At 39.5% G+C, this 16,843-nt stretch overlaps 1 protein-coding gene across 11 annotated transcripts in view; it reads right to left on the reverse strand.

Annotated features, from left to right (window-relative positions):
• Positions 1-16,843, reverse strand: part of thrb (thyroid hormone receptor beta) — a 114,307-nt gene that overhangs the window by 9,450 nt on the left and 88,014 nt on the right. For 9 of the 11 annotated variants that reach the window (XM_084918855.1, XM_084918853.1, XM_084918850.1 and 6 more), the window contains 2 exons: positions 522-622; positions 301-448 (listed from right to left, as the gene is read on the reverse strand). In XM_084918855.1, the coding sequence (XP_084774981.1) occupies positions 301-448; positions 522-622 (249 nt within the window). Of the gene's footprint in view, positions 1-300; positions 449-521; positions 623-2,330; positions 3,380-16,843 lie in introns of those variants that run through there. The other 2 variants (XM_084918857.1, XM_084918858.1) reach the window with 2 other exon arrangements.

Below are 16,843 nucleotides of genomic sequence, written 5' to 3' on the forward strand. Positions count from 1 at the left end.
TGAAAGGCACTAAATCAAACAAAACGTGAACATGGAGACCATTATTTGTTTTTCCATGTGGTGAAAAATCATCACTGCTTTTATTTGGAGTAAATATATTTCAGGTGATGACAAACCCTGATGAACTTTCTTTAAATCTTTGTTGATTTTATTACTAATTCTGCACTTTCTTTATAAATGTCATTGTTTTTGTAAATAAATGTCAGAATTCTTTTTTTCCAATTGAAGAACAGGAGAAATGCAAAAGTGACATAAAAGATATAAAGACGAGTCAAATATCCTGTTACTGAGGCCACTTACAGTCTGTTGCCATTCCCACTGCAATGCACTTCTTGAAGCGACATTCCTGGCACTGGTTCCTGGTCACTTTGTCAATAACACATTTGCCCTCGTACTTACAGGCATAAGTTGGATTGAGATTCTTCTGGATTGTCCGCCTGAAGAATCCCTAGAAAACAGAAGGCGACGTGATCAGAACAGGGAGACGGCGAAGGCTGAGGCCATGTGGTCACATGGTTTACCTTGCAACCTTCACAGGTAATACAGCGATAGTGGTAGCCTGTAGCTTTGTCCCCACACACTACGCATAGCTCATCCTTGTCCAGGTAACTTGGTATGTACCCTAGAGAGAAAAGAAGCAGACAACTGGATTGTTTGTTTTAATTTTAAAAATAAGGCAAACGAATGTCAAGTAAATTTGACGACTGGCATTCACAATGTTTTTCCAAACACATTCATTTTTTATTAGATTTTAATTAAAAATGGGGCAATGTACTATTCTTTGCACAGTAGTAAAAAAAAATAAATGTATACACACTCACGCACACACATATATGAATGAATGTGTGCATTTGCGTAAAATACACACTACAGAATGATGTAACATGACTCTTTGTAGTCCTGTTAAAAACTACAGCCCCCATGACTCAGCAGTGGGCACGTCTGTCGCTGGCCCATCTTCTCTATAATATTTCTTCACTTTGTTGAGATTTGCAGGGAAGTTTTCATGCACAGCTCTGCCACTGAGTTGAGGTCTAGATTTCGATCAGGCACCACTCCCCCCAAGGCCAAGCCTTAGCTTTAGCTTGAGTCTGGAATACTTTGGTATACAGAGACGTTCATGGTCAGCTCAGAGACTATAACGTATTCAGGATCTGTGGCTGCTAAACGAGTCCAAATCATCACTGCTCCACTGCTGTCCTTGACAGTTGCTATGCAGTATTTGTACTGCCCTGCTGTGTTTGGTTTTCTCCAAACAAGGTGCTTTATCTCCAGACATCGCTGCTTTGCAAAGTTCTTGAGGTGTTGAGGTTTGTTCCTAGGCAGTTTTGTAAGTCTAAGCCATGCTGTCATGTTATTTTAGAGGCTTTCTTCTGGCAACGCTTGCAAACAAGCGATAGTTGTTCAGTCTCTTTCTAATTCTACTGCTATGAACATGCTAACTGAAGCCTGCAGAGTCTGAGATGTTGGTCTTGGATTTTTGGCATTTTCTGAATATTGCGTAGTTTGACCATGGGGTGAATTTGTTGAGACCTGTGGAATTGTTTTAGTAGTTACCTGAATGCTCTAGATGAGCAAACTGCCAAAACCTGTTCTTTTATGTAGGTGGTCACACTTGCTAACAGCAGAGTGTGGAGTGGCAGTGATGCTTTGAACACACTTCATGGAAAAATCTTTGTAGACTAATATTGTGGAGTCTATCTTGTATTTGAGATTGGGTTGAGTGAGTTCTGTCACCAGGACAGCAGGTTAACAAACTGATCAATATCTTTTGTCAGCCTTCTGTTGCCTCAACAGCAATCAATAAGGAACCCCGTCTACCTCAATCAAACACAGCAACAAGCCCTGATCACAGACCAGCGCACGATGCCTTATGTCTTGGATTTATGCTTATCGGACTTAATTCGAAAATCCCAGACATCATTGATCGATGATCAAGAAGGACCAATTATCAGTTTGAGCACGTGTATTACAAGTCTGTTATATTATAGACACACACACACACACACACACACACTCGCACACACTCGCACACACACACACACTCGCACACACTCGCACACACACACACACACACACACTCACACACACACACACACTCACACACACACACACACTCGCACACACACACACACACACACACACACACACACACACACACACACATACACGCTTGCATACACACAAACCCAGTTAATTACAGACAGTGGAGACGGTTTAAGTTACTCGCAACTTAAACAAGTTAAACAACCTGAACACGTCCGAGCTGCAGTTCCAGCCCCTCAGGTATTTTGTTAAAGAGCTAAATAATCACAGCCTGCATGTCGTACCTTTTCTGTGCGCACTCTGCATCCACCGCAGGTGTGAAAATTCAGGTTTGATCTCGGGGAAGTACTCAGGCTGGTGGAAGTGACTGAGAGGGACCTCCATGCTGCAAAACTCACTCTTAAAAACAGAAGGACCAGCGGCGTAGGAACACGAGTAGTGCTGGCTGGGGGACCAAGCCTGCTCCATGCAGGGTGGATGATGAAGGGGCTGAGGCTCACAGTTGCCATACCCGGACCCTTCGTCCGAGTACATGCAATATTCCCCACCTCCCTGCACCGAATAGCTTCCGACGCCGGTGTGAGGCATCTCGTACATGTCCGGAATGCAATAGTTCATGATGAAGACCTTCAGCAGAGCACCATAAAAACTTCTGGGTCTACCCGGAGAACTATCTGCTCTCAAAAAAGAAAAACCTGAGCTGGCATCAAGCCACGAAAGGAAGAAAATAACTCCTGATCTGAAAGGACTTGATGGAGTTGACCGTACTTAGGAGCAAACGCTTTATCCAACAAATCCACAGACCACAAACAACACCTTGCAACTGCCCCACCCGCCACCACCCGGCCGAATTGGGAAGCAGAGATTTATGACGACATAGGGCTCTAATCTTACACTTCACAAATCCGTGATGTACCACAGACAGTGGCGATGTCACAGATTAAGACATTACATGATGCACCTACTGTAAGAAACATCTCACAACAACCACAAAAGTGAAGAGCAAATCTAAAGAAAAGCTGGTCCACGAAAACACAAATGGTTAAAAAACCTGACTGAGGAGGGGTCGCATATGATACAAGAATTATCTTAACGAAAGATAGGGCACATATTAGTGCAATTATTTGGGATTTACTTAGAATAATGAATACCTGCGCAAAAACCAAAATAACATTTTGGTTTAGGTCAGCAGCTAAATCAAATTCAGGAATTGCGCCATGAAAAACTGTGCAAATGCATGTAAATGTACAAAATAGCACTAAGATTTATTGTCTTTTGTTGCGCAAAGAATTTTAAATTGCTGAAAAACATTTAGTGTGGAAATTTGTAAACCAAAAGTCCAATTTTTTTGTTTTTCTTGTCACTTTTAGACTCAACTAATTGTTTGCAAAATTAGTTGAGTCTAAAAGTGTTTTATATATTTATATCTCTATATATTTATATCTATATATATATATATATATAGATGTAAACAATGAAACATTGTGTGGTCCGTTTCTGTAAAGGCACTTATTAATCCCAGAGAGGTTATGCTCAGTCATACTAATGAGGCGTCCTCGTCAATAATGACGACAGCCTTGAGATTTAAATGTATTTCAAATTTGCACGGTAAACAATATTTTTTCACACACAGGTGTTATAGTGGCAAACAGCGGGTCAGCATCATTAGAAAATATGAATTAAGAATGGAAGTCACTGACATTAATATGCATCTCGAGGCAGATGACCAAATATTATCGTTCATTTATGAATTACAGTAAATTATCATTTCATGTCAAAACATTGAAACTCTGCATGATGCCATGGACGAGCTTTTAAAATAAAAACTCAAATTCTTTTTTCTTTTAATTTTGCATCACCAATGTCTGTAGTTAAGACTAACCAAAAAAAGTAGACCACCTGAAAATAGTAACAGTGCCACAGTCACCTATTACAATCTGTTTAAAAGTCTGTTTTGGTATGTTGCATATCCATCCAAGTCAACCAAAAGATGTCATCTCTCCAGCGTATCCTGGGTCTACCCCGAGGTCTCCGCCTGGTGGGACATTACTGGACCGCCCCACAAAGGAGGTGCCCTGGTCAAATTCCCGAACCATCCCAACTGCCTCCTGTCGACACAGAAGAGCACGGACTCTACCCCAAATGTCTGAACTCTACACCCTGTCTCTGTGGGTGAGCACAGCTCAATCCAGCCACAAACCACTCCAGTACAAGCTGGCAGTCATTACTCCATGAAACAACAAAACCACGTCATCTGCCAGAGCTAAAACTGAACCAGACACTATGTGCCCCATGACTGTGCTTACAATTCTGTTCATAAAAATGATGCAGAGCATTGGTGTGGTGTCAAAGAGCAGCCCTGGGAGAGTCCAACACCCACCAAGAACCAGTCAGACCAATGCAGACCAAGCTCTGGTGTTGCAGGGACAAATAGCTTGCAACAACGAGCATGATATCCAATACTCCCAAAGCACCCGCCCTGCACAATAACTTAAGGGATGTGGTTGAATGGTACTAGTACTACTACTACTCCCATCCAATGTTGTGCAAATCTGCGTTGCGCACAAAAAAAAAAAAAATCTAGCCTGAATTGAAATTAAAATTAAAACTTTAACAATTCTGTTCTGCAGTGTTAGTCAGTGAGTGACCGGCTGCTCCCGTATGGGATCAGAACGATGCCACCTTATCCCAAAGTCCAGCCAATGATGCGATTCACATTCGTATATACGCAGCTAATCAACGTGGCTGACAGGCTATGACAGCGTCCTTATGTGCCGGTGTTTTAGCGAGCAAAGCGGCTGATGTGGAGTGAAGCCACGTTAATGACAACGTGTACAACCATTGGAGATGTGAGCAGGACAGACGGAACAACTGACGGGAAAAGTGTGGACTTTATACCAGTTTTTAAATTGTGTTGATCGGCCACGTAAAACCAGAGCTATGATAAAATATCTGCAATGTTTGGTTTTCTTCCTGAATACTGTCATTGTTTATATTTACTGCGGGAAGAAACGGTAAAAACAGCGTTTTATAAGGAAAACGCTACAAAGCACTCTCCGCCTGTGAGCAAAAACAAACCCCCACCCCCTCTCTCTTTCCTATTCGTCCAAAAAAGTACCATGTGGACCAATCAAAAAATGGCAACGTGGCATCTAGTTGTTAAGAAACGGGGGAAGTTTTAGGAGTGACGGCGGTGTTTTGAGATGTGAGAGATTTGCGACGTTCAGTACAAATCTTGTGTAGTTAGTGTGTAGTTAGTGTGTAGTTAGTGTGTAGTTAGTGTGTAGTTAGTGTGTAGTGTGGTCAATAGTTTTGTTGTGTGTGTCAGAACAATGAGGCGACTGCTGAGTGTTACAGGTGTTACAGCAGTGATACATCTGCTGCTGTCAGGCCTGCAGGTATCAGGCTGTTGTTCTCCTTCATCTCATAGTGGACAGAAATTATTTTTGGAGTGGCACAAATAATTTGTGTGGCATCAGATTTGATGCAGAACAGCTGATTGTTCTGTAAATAGTTTGAAATGTTTATTTAAAAAACGCCTTGGCTGCATTTTTAGGTAAACAGCTGCAAAAAACTTTGTTGTTTGAAAAACTCAGTTACTTTTTTGAGGAGTAACTATATAATTAATTGCCCAACATTGGTCATTATTTACTGTATTTTGCAGACAGAGTTACAGACTCTCTCCCAGACCACAGACTCATAATACAAGTCAGAGCTTTATAAAAGAAAAGAAAGAAAAAGAAAGAAAGTTGTGTTTTCAAAATTGGAGTTGAAGTTATTTTTACTTCCAATAGTGTTAACATGCTACACAGGACAGGAACAAGATTTTTTTTTTTACATTTTCATTGTAAGTGGGCTAAAGCAGTTAATTAAAAGTAGTCTAACATAAATGTAAATGCTGTAATTTGATTATTTTAATAAACATGTAGCTTGGATGGATTCGATGCTGGCGTGACCACAGCGCACACGTCTGCTGTTGCTCACAGTGGTCCAAGGGACGCTCAGGGAGTTTGTGTGTTCGCTCAGACACATGAAACATTAGAGGGAACGTTGCTCCCATCAACGCTTAAATATCCTTGACAGGATGAAGAGCTGGTCTCAGTTTCTGTGACCGAGACAAAAACTGCTTCTCCAGAATCTGAGGTTTGAGTACCAGGTGGATACTCGTCTCCAGTACCCTGACATAGTCCCAGGGAGGCTGAGAAGCACGATCCCCTAAAGCTGGTACACTTTCTCCGATCCCCCTTCTTGAAGAACTACCACACCGTGTACCAAATTTCACACTTAATTTTATATTTAATCAAATAGGTAAGAAATAATAATATACATCTGTCACACAAATATGTGTAACAGACGTCTCCCATCCAAGTAATAACCAGGCCCGACCCCGCTTAGCTCCTGAAACTAGACAAGCTCGGGGTGGTACGGCGGTAAACTAACAGATGTCCAAAATTATTACATTTTAATCTGAAACGTGGTGGTGGGAGTAGAGAACCACTTTTCTATGCCCATGTGCAAGACTCACAAAGTTTGTACAAAAAAGGGAACTCATTACATAAAATAATCCTCATATACTGTAGCATCTACATGTGTGTGTTTATAGACAGAAGTTGGCTAGTGTAAGACCAGCATGAGTAAAGAGTTCATGTGGAAATACGAGAAAGCTTTGTTGCTGTGCTAAAAGAAAACGATCTACTGTGTTATTAATAAACTTTCCTCATTACCATTTTTCTCTTTCTCTGTAAAAGTCCTCTGGATGTCTGCCTCTCTGTGACTGAATGTTTTTAACAGACGACCTTGATTGTTGTTTATTTATGGAAAGCTCTCTAATTGTTAATTGGTTCTTCATTAAAGACAGGAACAACAGACAGAACAGTTACCGTTAAATACAGGCTGCTGTCAAAGAAACACAAACATGCTTTGCTGTACTTGTAAGACTCAAAGATTTCTTATTTAAATGCAAGTTGGAAAACTCCTGAGATCAGCTGGAGATCAGTAATAATAACAACAATAATAAGGCTTTAAAGAAAAGTGATAAGAAATAATAATATATAGCTAAAAATACCTGTCGTGGAGGTGAGTTATAAAGCTGCTTTATCTACTTAAACAAAGAGTAGTGACTGTGTAATAAGATTGAACATTTTGACTTGTTCCATTAAAAATACGTTTCAGTGTTCAGCGTTTGATTGATCTGCCTGGACGAACAGTTAAAAAGGCTTATCGTGGGATTAGCAACTCCATTAATGTAAGTGTGAGTGTGTGACCAGTAGATGTGATCAACATGCAACAGCTGGTAAGAGGCTGGTCCTATGAGGCAAATCTTCTTGCAAAGAGGGCTTGATACCAGTTTAACTTTTTGATGAGGTGATGTCCTGGTCCTGAACTAATCTTGTTTGTAGTTTCTTAACAACTGTTAAGCATTTGTCAGACAGAGTTTAACGCCTGTCAATAATGAAACAATCTGTTGTCTGAGTGGATGGTGTGACTGTCTACGCTTTTTTCTATGCCAGGTTTTGGACTTTTAGTGACAAATTTAATTTATTTGTCACATTTTTTAATCTCCAATTCTTTGTCTTCTTCGTCTTTGTCACATAAAGTGAAGCTTTATTAGATGCTGAAAAGCTGAAGTAAAACTTACTGTTTAAATGCAGTATTAAAGCAGCATAAATAGAAAATAACCTTAATATTTGCATATGACTCACATAAACATTCATTATAAAGTAAAAAAATTATATTTATTAAGATATTTATATATATATTTCTTTAAATATATACTTTTGCTTTGAGAAGACAATCTAGCAAGTGTAGCAGATCTGAAAGCACTTATGTCTTTATTAAAATTAAAATATTAAAATAGAGAAAGTTAATATGATAACATGCAATATACTCAGATGCCCGGTGTATCACTTTTAGTATCTGGAAAACAACAAGTACTACGGTTGATCTAAAAAAGGAAAATCTACAGTAAATTACGAGCCTCTATGAATTTTCCTACTTACCCGGGGTGGTCACATAAATGCCAGCTGTCTCTTTTTTCCTCCCCTATTTAAAAAATACAAATGTACAAATACAATCCAGCATCGTCTCTAACGGATGACTCGAAGTATTCCTGCCAACAGCTGAAGTAACCAGCGAGGCCTTTGACCAAAAAACGCCCCAACTTTCCGTGCCGTGCACCTACGAGACAAACTTCACTTCCAGTGGCTCTTTACCACACTGGCCCCGCGGCGGGCTTTTGTACATTCCCTCCCTTGATCGTTTGAGGACTCAGGGGTTCAAAGCTGGTCATGAACAATTTTTGGGTGTGAGGAATCTCTTTTATCCAGAGGCCCTCAGTTAACATGATCTCCAGTGCCAGTTGTCCCTGGCTACTCTTTGTTACCTGAGGAAGCCACATTAGTTGGTTAACCTTTTCCCTTAAAGTTCAGGGTAAGCTGAGGGGAACAACAGAAGGCTACCCTCAGTAAAGGTTAAAGTTGGAGAGGATTATCCTGCACTTTAGGATAAGGTGGGTGAACTTGTTTTGAATCCTGCTCTTCCTTTTTTCTCATTATAAATACTGTCATTGCCTTCTCTACACAACTCCACAAGGATCAGACGCCCAACACGCCCAGAACTGCAAACATTTGCTGACTGAATCATCATATTGTTAAAGAAATATCACCTTGTTTATGAACACGAATCACTGAATTTAGACAAACTTGTAGGGTTGTGTTTATATTCCACAACCTGATCCTGTAATGAGGGATCGAGTGCAGATCACCAGCAAAGTCCAAAAAAGGTTTTCCAGGCGAGACAAACAATGCTGTTCTTACAGCCGTGTCTGCTTTCAGCACCGATTTTATTAAGAAGTCTAGAGAGGAGCGACTGCTGAGAGGCAGTGTGCAAAGCACCATGGGAAGAGAGTTTATAAGCTTGCATTCAGTAATATTTTCCAAATATTACTGAATGCAATTTTGCATAATACACAACTGGAAAATGAAAACAAAGATGACAAAAACATTTCAGGTAAACTTAAAACGCTCCACATTCAGGACATGATACAAATGCATGTGGGGGCGGGGGGGTCATTTGTTTTTGTTTACGTTTGGAAAAATGGAAACGTGATGATTCATATTATTCATTCAGAAAGAATACAATCAAAGTTAAATCTGCAAAAGGGATTTTTCTTATTAAAGGACAGTTACTTTTCAGTTTCCTTTCAGAGCATTTTTCAACTAAACAGAGGAGCGGAAAGTGTAGAGCATCTGTCTGTGTGCTTCATGTGTTAAAGGACAACTCTTTAATTTGGTGTTGAACTCCTTTTAACTGTACGCTCAACCTAATTTCCAATTAAACATTCGTTCCGTCCGCCATCAGTTCTGGCTTTTGGTCCAAAAGAATCATGAAAACTGTTTGACACTAAGATGACCTTTCAGGAAGTGGTGATCAAAAAGGTAAGGGATTATAACCAACCAGACTGGATGTAGCACAAATTCCAGGTGAAACTACTAAAAGTGGTGATACAGTGATGTGTGAATGCTTGCAAACTCTTTAGAGTCAATGTTTCTGCTTAAATACGACCTGAGACATCCACAGGTTTTCAGAAAACTGTCACAAAAAGTAGACAGAGAACAAAGTTAATCAAATAAAAGAAAAATGTTACACTATTTCTTTATTTATTGGGAATTAAATCTATATAGGACTTATAGAAAATATAGGAAGCTCTAGGATTAGATTTTCACTTAAAACTAAAGTCAGAAACAACAGAAAGTTGGTCAAGTGTGAGTGGATGCTCTATTTTTTATTAAAAATTGATATTTAAGACTTCTAAGGAAGTGAATTATGACATAAACAAAGGAGATTTCTGAGAACTTCATAAAAGGGCAGTTTTTGCTCTTTTTGGAAAAACTGGATTCTCCCAGTCCAGACCGATTACCAACAAAGTCTTTATTGAATATGGGCCATCGTGGCTGGTGGGACACTAAATTCTGAATTATATGTGTGTGTGTGTGTGTGTGTGTGTGTGTGTGTGTGTGTGTGTGTGTGTGTGTGTATATATATATATATATATATATATATATATATATATATTAGGGGTGCAACGATACACAAAATTCACGGTTCGGTTTGGTTCGATACTTTGGTGTCACGGTTCGATATTTTTTCGATACAAAAAAATGTTCATGCCTTTTTAATTTGTCATTTTTTAAAATTATAAATATATATTTTAACTCAAAAGTACAGTTTTTAAATTTAATGTTGCTGAAACAAAAAAGTAATAAAAAAATAAATCTATCTGATGGAGAAATCACTAATCTTTGGAAAAGAGAGTTTATTACAGAGAAATGTCTCTTTCCAAAATAAAAGCTATACTATACGCTTCTTCTGGGCTATATTCTCAGCAGCATATTAAACATATCAGGTCCCCATAAGGAGAATCCTGTGCTAACGGCTGTCTAAATGACTCGGGTAAAGTTTGTAGCATGCGTGCTTGTTGTTTTTGTCTGCTTCCACTTGTCTTTGCACTAGGATGATGTCGGCGTAAATGTGCAGTCATATTCGTTGTGTTCCCACTAGTGCTGTCAGCGTTAATCTGAAATGACGTTAACGCCACAACACGGCAAATCTCCGTTAACGAGCTACCGCGGATCGCCCCGTGCGTGGGGCTGGACGGCGTCAACACGTTAACGAGCAAACTGCGCTAACGCACTAGTTCCCACCCATGTAATTGAGCATTGCGTGGCACATCCGACATACTGTTTTACTTTAGTCCATGACGCGCTTACCTTCAGGGTCATAATTCACATGAAAACCAAGATAGTTCCAAACGCCAGATCTGAATGAGGGTGGGGGAGGTTCAATTTGCCATGTTGCAACGAGCTTAGCTTCTGTCTTGCTAGCTTGCGCTGCGCTCAGTGGATCTGCGCTCGACAGTGCAGCCTAGGCAGAGTAGTCGAACGCAGATCCACTGAGCTCTCAACACAGACAGCATCGTCAGAAGAAAAGTTGATAAAATAAATTAAAAATTTTGTATTGTTCGATACATATGCGTACCGAACCGAAAGCACTGTATCGAACGGTTCAATATCGATACGAGTATCGTTGCACCCCTAATATATATATATATAGATTTTTTTTGATTAATTGAGTGAGCCGAAGCATGGCTGCTGTTTTCTGTTGTGTCCACAGTACCTACAGAAAGAAACATCTACCTTTAGTCAGATCTGTGAATTTGAAAGGATTAGACAGCACAGTGCATTGTCATTAAGACACAATGTGAGTCAAGGGCACTGCATGTTTCCGTTCTAAATTAACTATTTGTGAAGGTGATATTAAGTATATTAATATTAGAGATGGCACGATACCACTTTTTTATGTCCGATACCGATATCATAAATTTGGATATCTGCCGATACCGATATGAATCCGATATAGTGTTTTTTTAATCAATAAAACTGTTTTTTTAATATCTTGCTGCATTTTGTATAAGTTCATACTCGAGTTTAAATAAACAACAACACTAAAGCTATTCTGTTATACCTGTATGTAAAAAATACACTGCACCCAAAATATTTCATAGTTGAGCAAAACTGATCAATCTAATAAACTTAAACCTGCTCCATCCTCCCTATTCTGGTATTTTAAAGAGTACTTAGCAGAAATATTAAACAACCTGACTAATAGGGTTGCAAACTCCCAGCAAAAAATAAATAAATAGGGAACCACCCCCCACCCTCCACCTCATGATGCTTAATCGACGTAATCAACTTTAATTTAATGCACATGTAAAAAAAATGCACAGAAATCCATTATTTTTCCACAATAATTAAACAGATTCAACATCTTTCTTCAACAGAACTGCAGGCTGCACAGATGGTTCCCAAAGGAAAAAGTACTATAGCTTACTAGGGTATATTAGACTTAACAGTTACTATATACAGTAATGGACTTCTATACATTTTACATCAGATTAAAACTTTGGGTGTAAGATTCAGATAATTATTTATTAAAAGCTAGACATTTTAAATGAGAATAAGAAAGAAAAGTACGTCTTTGTGCCCCTTTTCCCTGTTCATGCCCTATCGGCCCCCCTGGCTAAACTTTGCTAGATCCGCCCCTGCACAGTTACCAGCCGTCAGCTGCGTAGAAAAAGATCCTGGTGTAGAAAGTAATATTAAATAAATTCTAACAACAGTTTAAGCTTAAACGTGCTGCTGTTGTTCAGCCGCTGGTTTCTTCTTTCTGGCACAAAGTGGGCCAAAAACAAACAAGAGAGAAAAGCCGATCAGCTGATCATTAAGCAGTTTCATGACTGAAGTAGCAGCAGGAGAGGGAGGGGGAGAGGCAGTCGCTCCATATATCGGTTGTTAAGCTTAACGCTGGAATGCTTTACAAACATTCAGAGATGAACTTACACACTTGCTTTACTTCTCTCTGGGGTAACTTCCTCAGAGATGAAATGCTGGTTTGGTAGTGAGGCTACAAATACACGTGATGCAAGTTTTGTGAGGTGCTTTTTTTGATATTTAATGGATCGGATTACATTTTTTATTTCTCTCCGATATCCGATCCAGTAATTTACGTCAGTATCGGACCGATACCGATACGTAATATCGGATCGGTCCATCTCTAATTAATACACCTAGTTCTGAGACTTAGGATAACCCCATTATCAGCTGTTGAGTGATCATTGTGAACTCACAGCACAGATTAAGCACTGTTGTGGGAATATCCTTTAAGACATCACACGGTTTTTGCAGAGTTGTTGGCTGCACATGCCACGATGACAGATTCAAACACATCCCAAAGGTCCTCTGTTGGATTTTAATCTAGTGACTATGGAGCCATTTAAGTACGGTGATGTTCAAGAGTCCAGGTAGAGATGATCTGAGCTTTGCTATAGCGTCTTATCCTGTTGGAAGCAACAATGCTTAGTCAGGCTGTGTTTAAATTATTGGTACTAAGGGGCCCAAATATCTCCCACACCATTACGTCACCACGAGCCACTGACAGCATGCAGGACTCATCCGTGCTTTGTTATTTACACTAAATCTTACCCCACCATCTGAATGCGACAGTGTTACATGGAGAGAATAAAGCATTGTTTCATCAAGCATGATGGAAAATGCAGACTTAAACGCTTCCCTGCTTGTGAGACTGGCCTTGCTGTCCTGCATAAAGTTCATTCATACTGGAAGTTATTTGTGGTAACAAGCATAAGTCAGATCAACCAGATTAACCAGTGTGTTTACAATTAAAGAAACCCTTGCACGCCCTGGGTACTCACAAACACATTTGGATTTCTAAGAAGAACCGTGGGTCTTTAATTCAGGTTTAAACAGCGGTTTTCTTTTTTCAGTGATCTTATTTTGTTCATGGTACAGTGGGAGTTAAAAAGAGCCTAATATAGAGAAATCTACCCTCTGTTTCTAGTTCCTGTCAGTACAGAGGTTTATTCTATTCTACTCTACTCTACTCTACTCTACTCTACTCTCGCTGCAGCATTTTGGCTCAGCTGCTTTTCAGGAACCTTAAAAACCCCCAAACCCTGATAATAATGAATTAGTCCAGTCTGGAGTTATACATACATGAACTAGTTTTTCAGCAACACCCTGAGTTTTTTATTTTTATTTTCTAATTTTAGAGGTATTGTGCAAAGACATCAGTCCTGCATATTTAATATGTGCACTAAAGAAGATTCCTCACAGTGTTACTGGAGGCCAAAGTCATGCAGATGTTTCTACAATTTGATGAATTCTGAATCCTCTTTCTTCTAATAAACCACTTTCCTGCATTTGATCAGTTAGCTCTTTCACAGCAACTCTTTCAGGAACTTTAGAAATAAAACAAAGACTGGCCATGTTACTGCTTTTTAAGTAACCATTTTTAAGTTCTGGTTCAGTTACCAACACCTTAAACCCTGAGGTACATAACTCTTTATCAGAGATGAAGCATCAGTTAATGACAGAACCTCTTTGCGTCTGATGTCAGCAGGGGTCTAAAGGGGATGCTGATGGTGACTATTGAGGTTAACTCAGAAAGATCATTTAAACTGATTAATTTAACATATTTATGGTAGTTTAGTTAAATGTTTTCATCATTAATCAGTAGGGTCTTAAACGACAGACTGAATTCAATAGTCCACGTATAAGTGATTCACTCTTTGGAGCAGCTAAGAAACATGCAGTTAGTGGGGATAGGTTCATTGAAAAATCTAAATTGCCCATAGGTGTGAATGTGAGTGTGAATGGTTGTCTGTCCCTGTGTGTTGGCCCTGCGACAGACTGGCGACCTGTCCAGGGTGGACCCCGCCTCTCGCCTCGTGACAGCTGGGATAGGCTCCAGCGCCCCCCCGCGACCCGGAAAAGGATAAGCGGAAGCGAATGGATGGATGTATTATATATTATATATATATATTATATTCTCCTTTTTTTGTACATTTTTTTAATTTGTAATTTTTTTAAGACTTGTGGTAGTCTGCGAGCAGACGATGGTGATCTGAGCGGATGAAAAAAGGAAAGAAGTTCCCTGTAGGCGTGTTAAACTGCAACAGTTTGAATATATATTCAATGAATATTTCAACAACGTAGTGCACTCTTATACAAAAAAACACCCACTTACCTGTAGCTTTATTACAAACATGTTTAAAATGTAATTTTTAAAACCTTCTCTTTCACTTGTAAGGTTGTATCAGTATCAGAGTGTAATAAAGTGATCTGGTCACATACGCACGGTGGTGAAACCAAACCAGGCTGGTGTCCACGTCCCATAAATCCAACAGGGATTTAGTGTGGGTAAGAATGATTGCAGTGAACTCACCATCAAATCTATAACACAATTACTTATGAAAGGAAAATCAATGTGTTGCCGTGGCAACGTCTGAACCTGACTGAAATACTTTCATACAGAAAATGATTCCTCATTTTACTGCTGCAGACTTTATTTTTCACACATGGCTTTTGCTGGTTTCCTTCATTTCTATTAAAGAAATAATAATAGGATATAATAGGTCATGTGATGTTATCATCTGAGGTTTTTGATTTTAGGAGCTGCTAATGACCTGATGATTTGGATTACTTCCTGATATGTGAACAATGAGCACACACACACACACGCACACGCACACACACACACACACACACACACACACACACACACACACACACACACACACACCTTATCACTTATTGAACAGCATTCTGTAAGGAGACACTTGTGTTCTCATAGTTGCTGACACAGCATTTCATCTGTGCAACAGTTCGGGGTCGACTTCTTCAGCTTTCAGTGGGTGACAGGGCTGCAGTGCTGTGGAACCACGGTGTTGGTATATGTGCAGAATGTGGTCAGCACTGTCTCAGGAAGGAAAGCGCCTTCTGAATATAATAATAATTATGGGATCTTTATAGATTTGCTATGTGCACTTATGCAACCCTGTCGCCTTTTAAGGACATTTCTTATCACTCCTTAAGCCCCAAGATGATTCCAAGCTACAGATCCTGCATAGCTGCTTAGACTCTATTAAAGCTTGGATGGCTGACAGGTGTCTCCGACAGAAGTTTGTGCTCCTGACAGATTTGTGTCTAAGGTAATAGAAACCTTTGGTCCCCTTGCATACGTCTGCTAAACCCTCTGTCTCTGGGTAACTTCACACTTTTACATTGATGCTCGTGTCAAATCTCTGCTTCACTCTTGTTTTTAAACCACTTAAGAAATATTGCCAAGTTAATCCCACAGTGTCACACTCTGAACTGTAAACTGTTATCGGTGCATATATTTCATCACATGTGTATCACTGTAATTCACTGTTCACTAGTCTAAGCCAAATGTCTCCAGCATGCTGCGGCGAGGCTTCTTCGTCCTCACATATCACTTTTAGAGCTCTGCATGGAAAAGAACCTGCACACGTCTGAGTATGTGCTCAGCAGGTCCCTGGGTCATGTGATCAGGGCTGTGCATTACGCTGAAAATGAAGGAGTAACAGTGACCCCAGACTCTCTCCCTCTGTGGGCTCTTCCACACAGCTGAGAGTCAGCTTTTTAGACTTGTGTTCGACTGACATTTGTTTTCAGGGTTCTGTTTAACCCTTTAAGACCTACCATAGAACCAAGTCCGCCAGAGCTTATATTATATTTTTACATGCTGTAGAGCCATTTTTGGGAGCATTTCAAGTTGCTATACATCAATACAACCATTATAGCCCAAATTTTAATAATATGTCTGCATTAAGTGCATAGAAACTACATAAATTGCAAAAAAGTGCAATAAACTACAAAAAAATTGAAAATCGTTTTTGTTTTTTTAACATATATTTCTAGTTAGAGAAATTTAAGAGGCTTATCCCTCAAAACTGTAAATACAAAAAAGTTGCACAAAATAGTTTCCCACCACAGGAAATTTAATTTGAGTGTCTTCATAGTTTTATTTTTGAAATACACCAATTTTTATATACTGCAGGAAAAACAAAAATAAATATTATAATGCAAATTTGCAAAAAAGCAGCATGTGCATCAAAATAAACTATTTCCAGCAGTGCAATATGAGTCCTCAGCATCCCAGAAACGACACAGAAAGTCATAAAGTCAAACATAACTTTTAAAAACACCAGTATAAGCTCATGAGGCCCTGATGGTAAAAAACTACATTTCCGCAAAAATGACGTCACTTCCGGTTTCGGCCAGGTAATGGCGGACGTGCGAAAGTTCGCGCTGACGTCTATTCCAAGTATGAAGTGTTACGAACAGCTGATCGGATCGGCAAAGCGTGTTTCTGGAATATTATGTTTTTGTTGCTGCAAGTGCTTTTTATGCAGTTTTTG

This window comes from Perissodus microlepis, chromosome 22 (assembly GCF_051167445.1).
Source record: "Perissodus microlepis isolate ML-2025 ecotype Zambia chromosome 22, ASM5116744v1, whole genome shotgun sequence".
In the NCBI taxonomy this organism is placed as follows: domain Eukaryota; kingdom Metazoa; phylum Chordata; class Actinopteri; order Cichliformes; family Cichlidae; genus Perissodus; species Perissodus microlepis.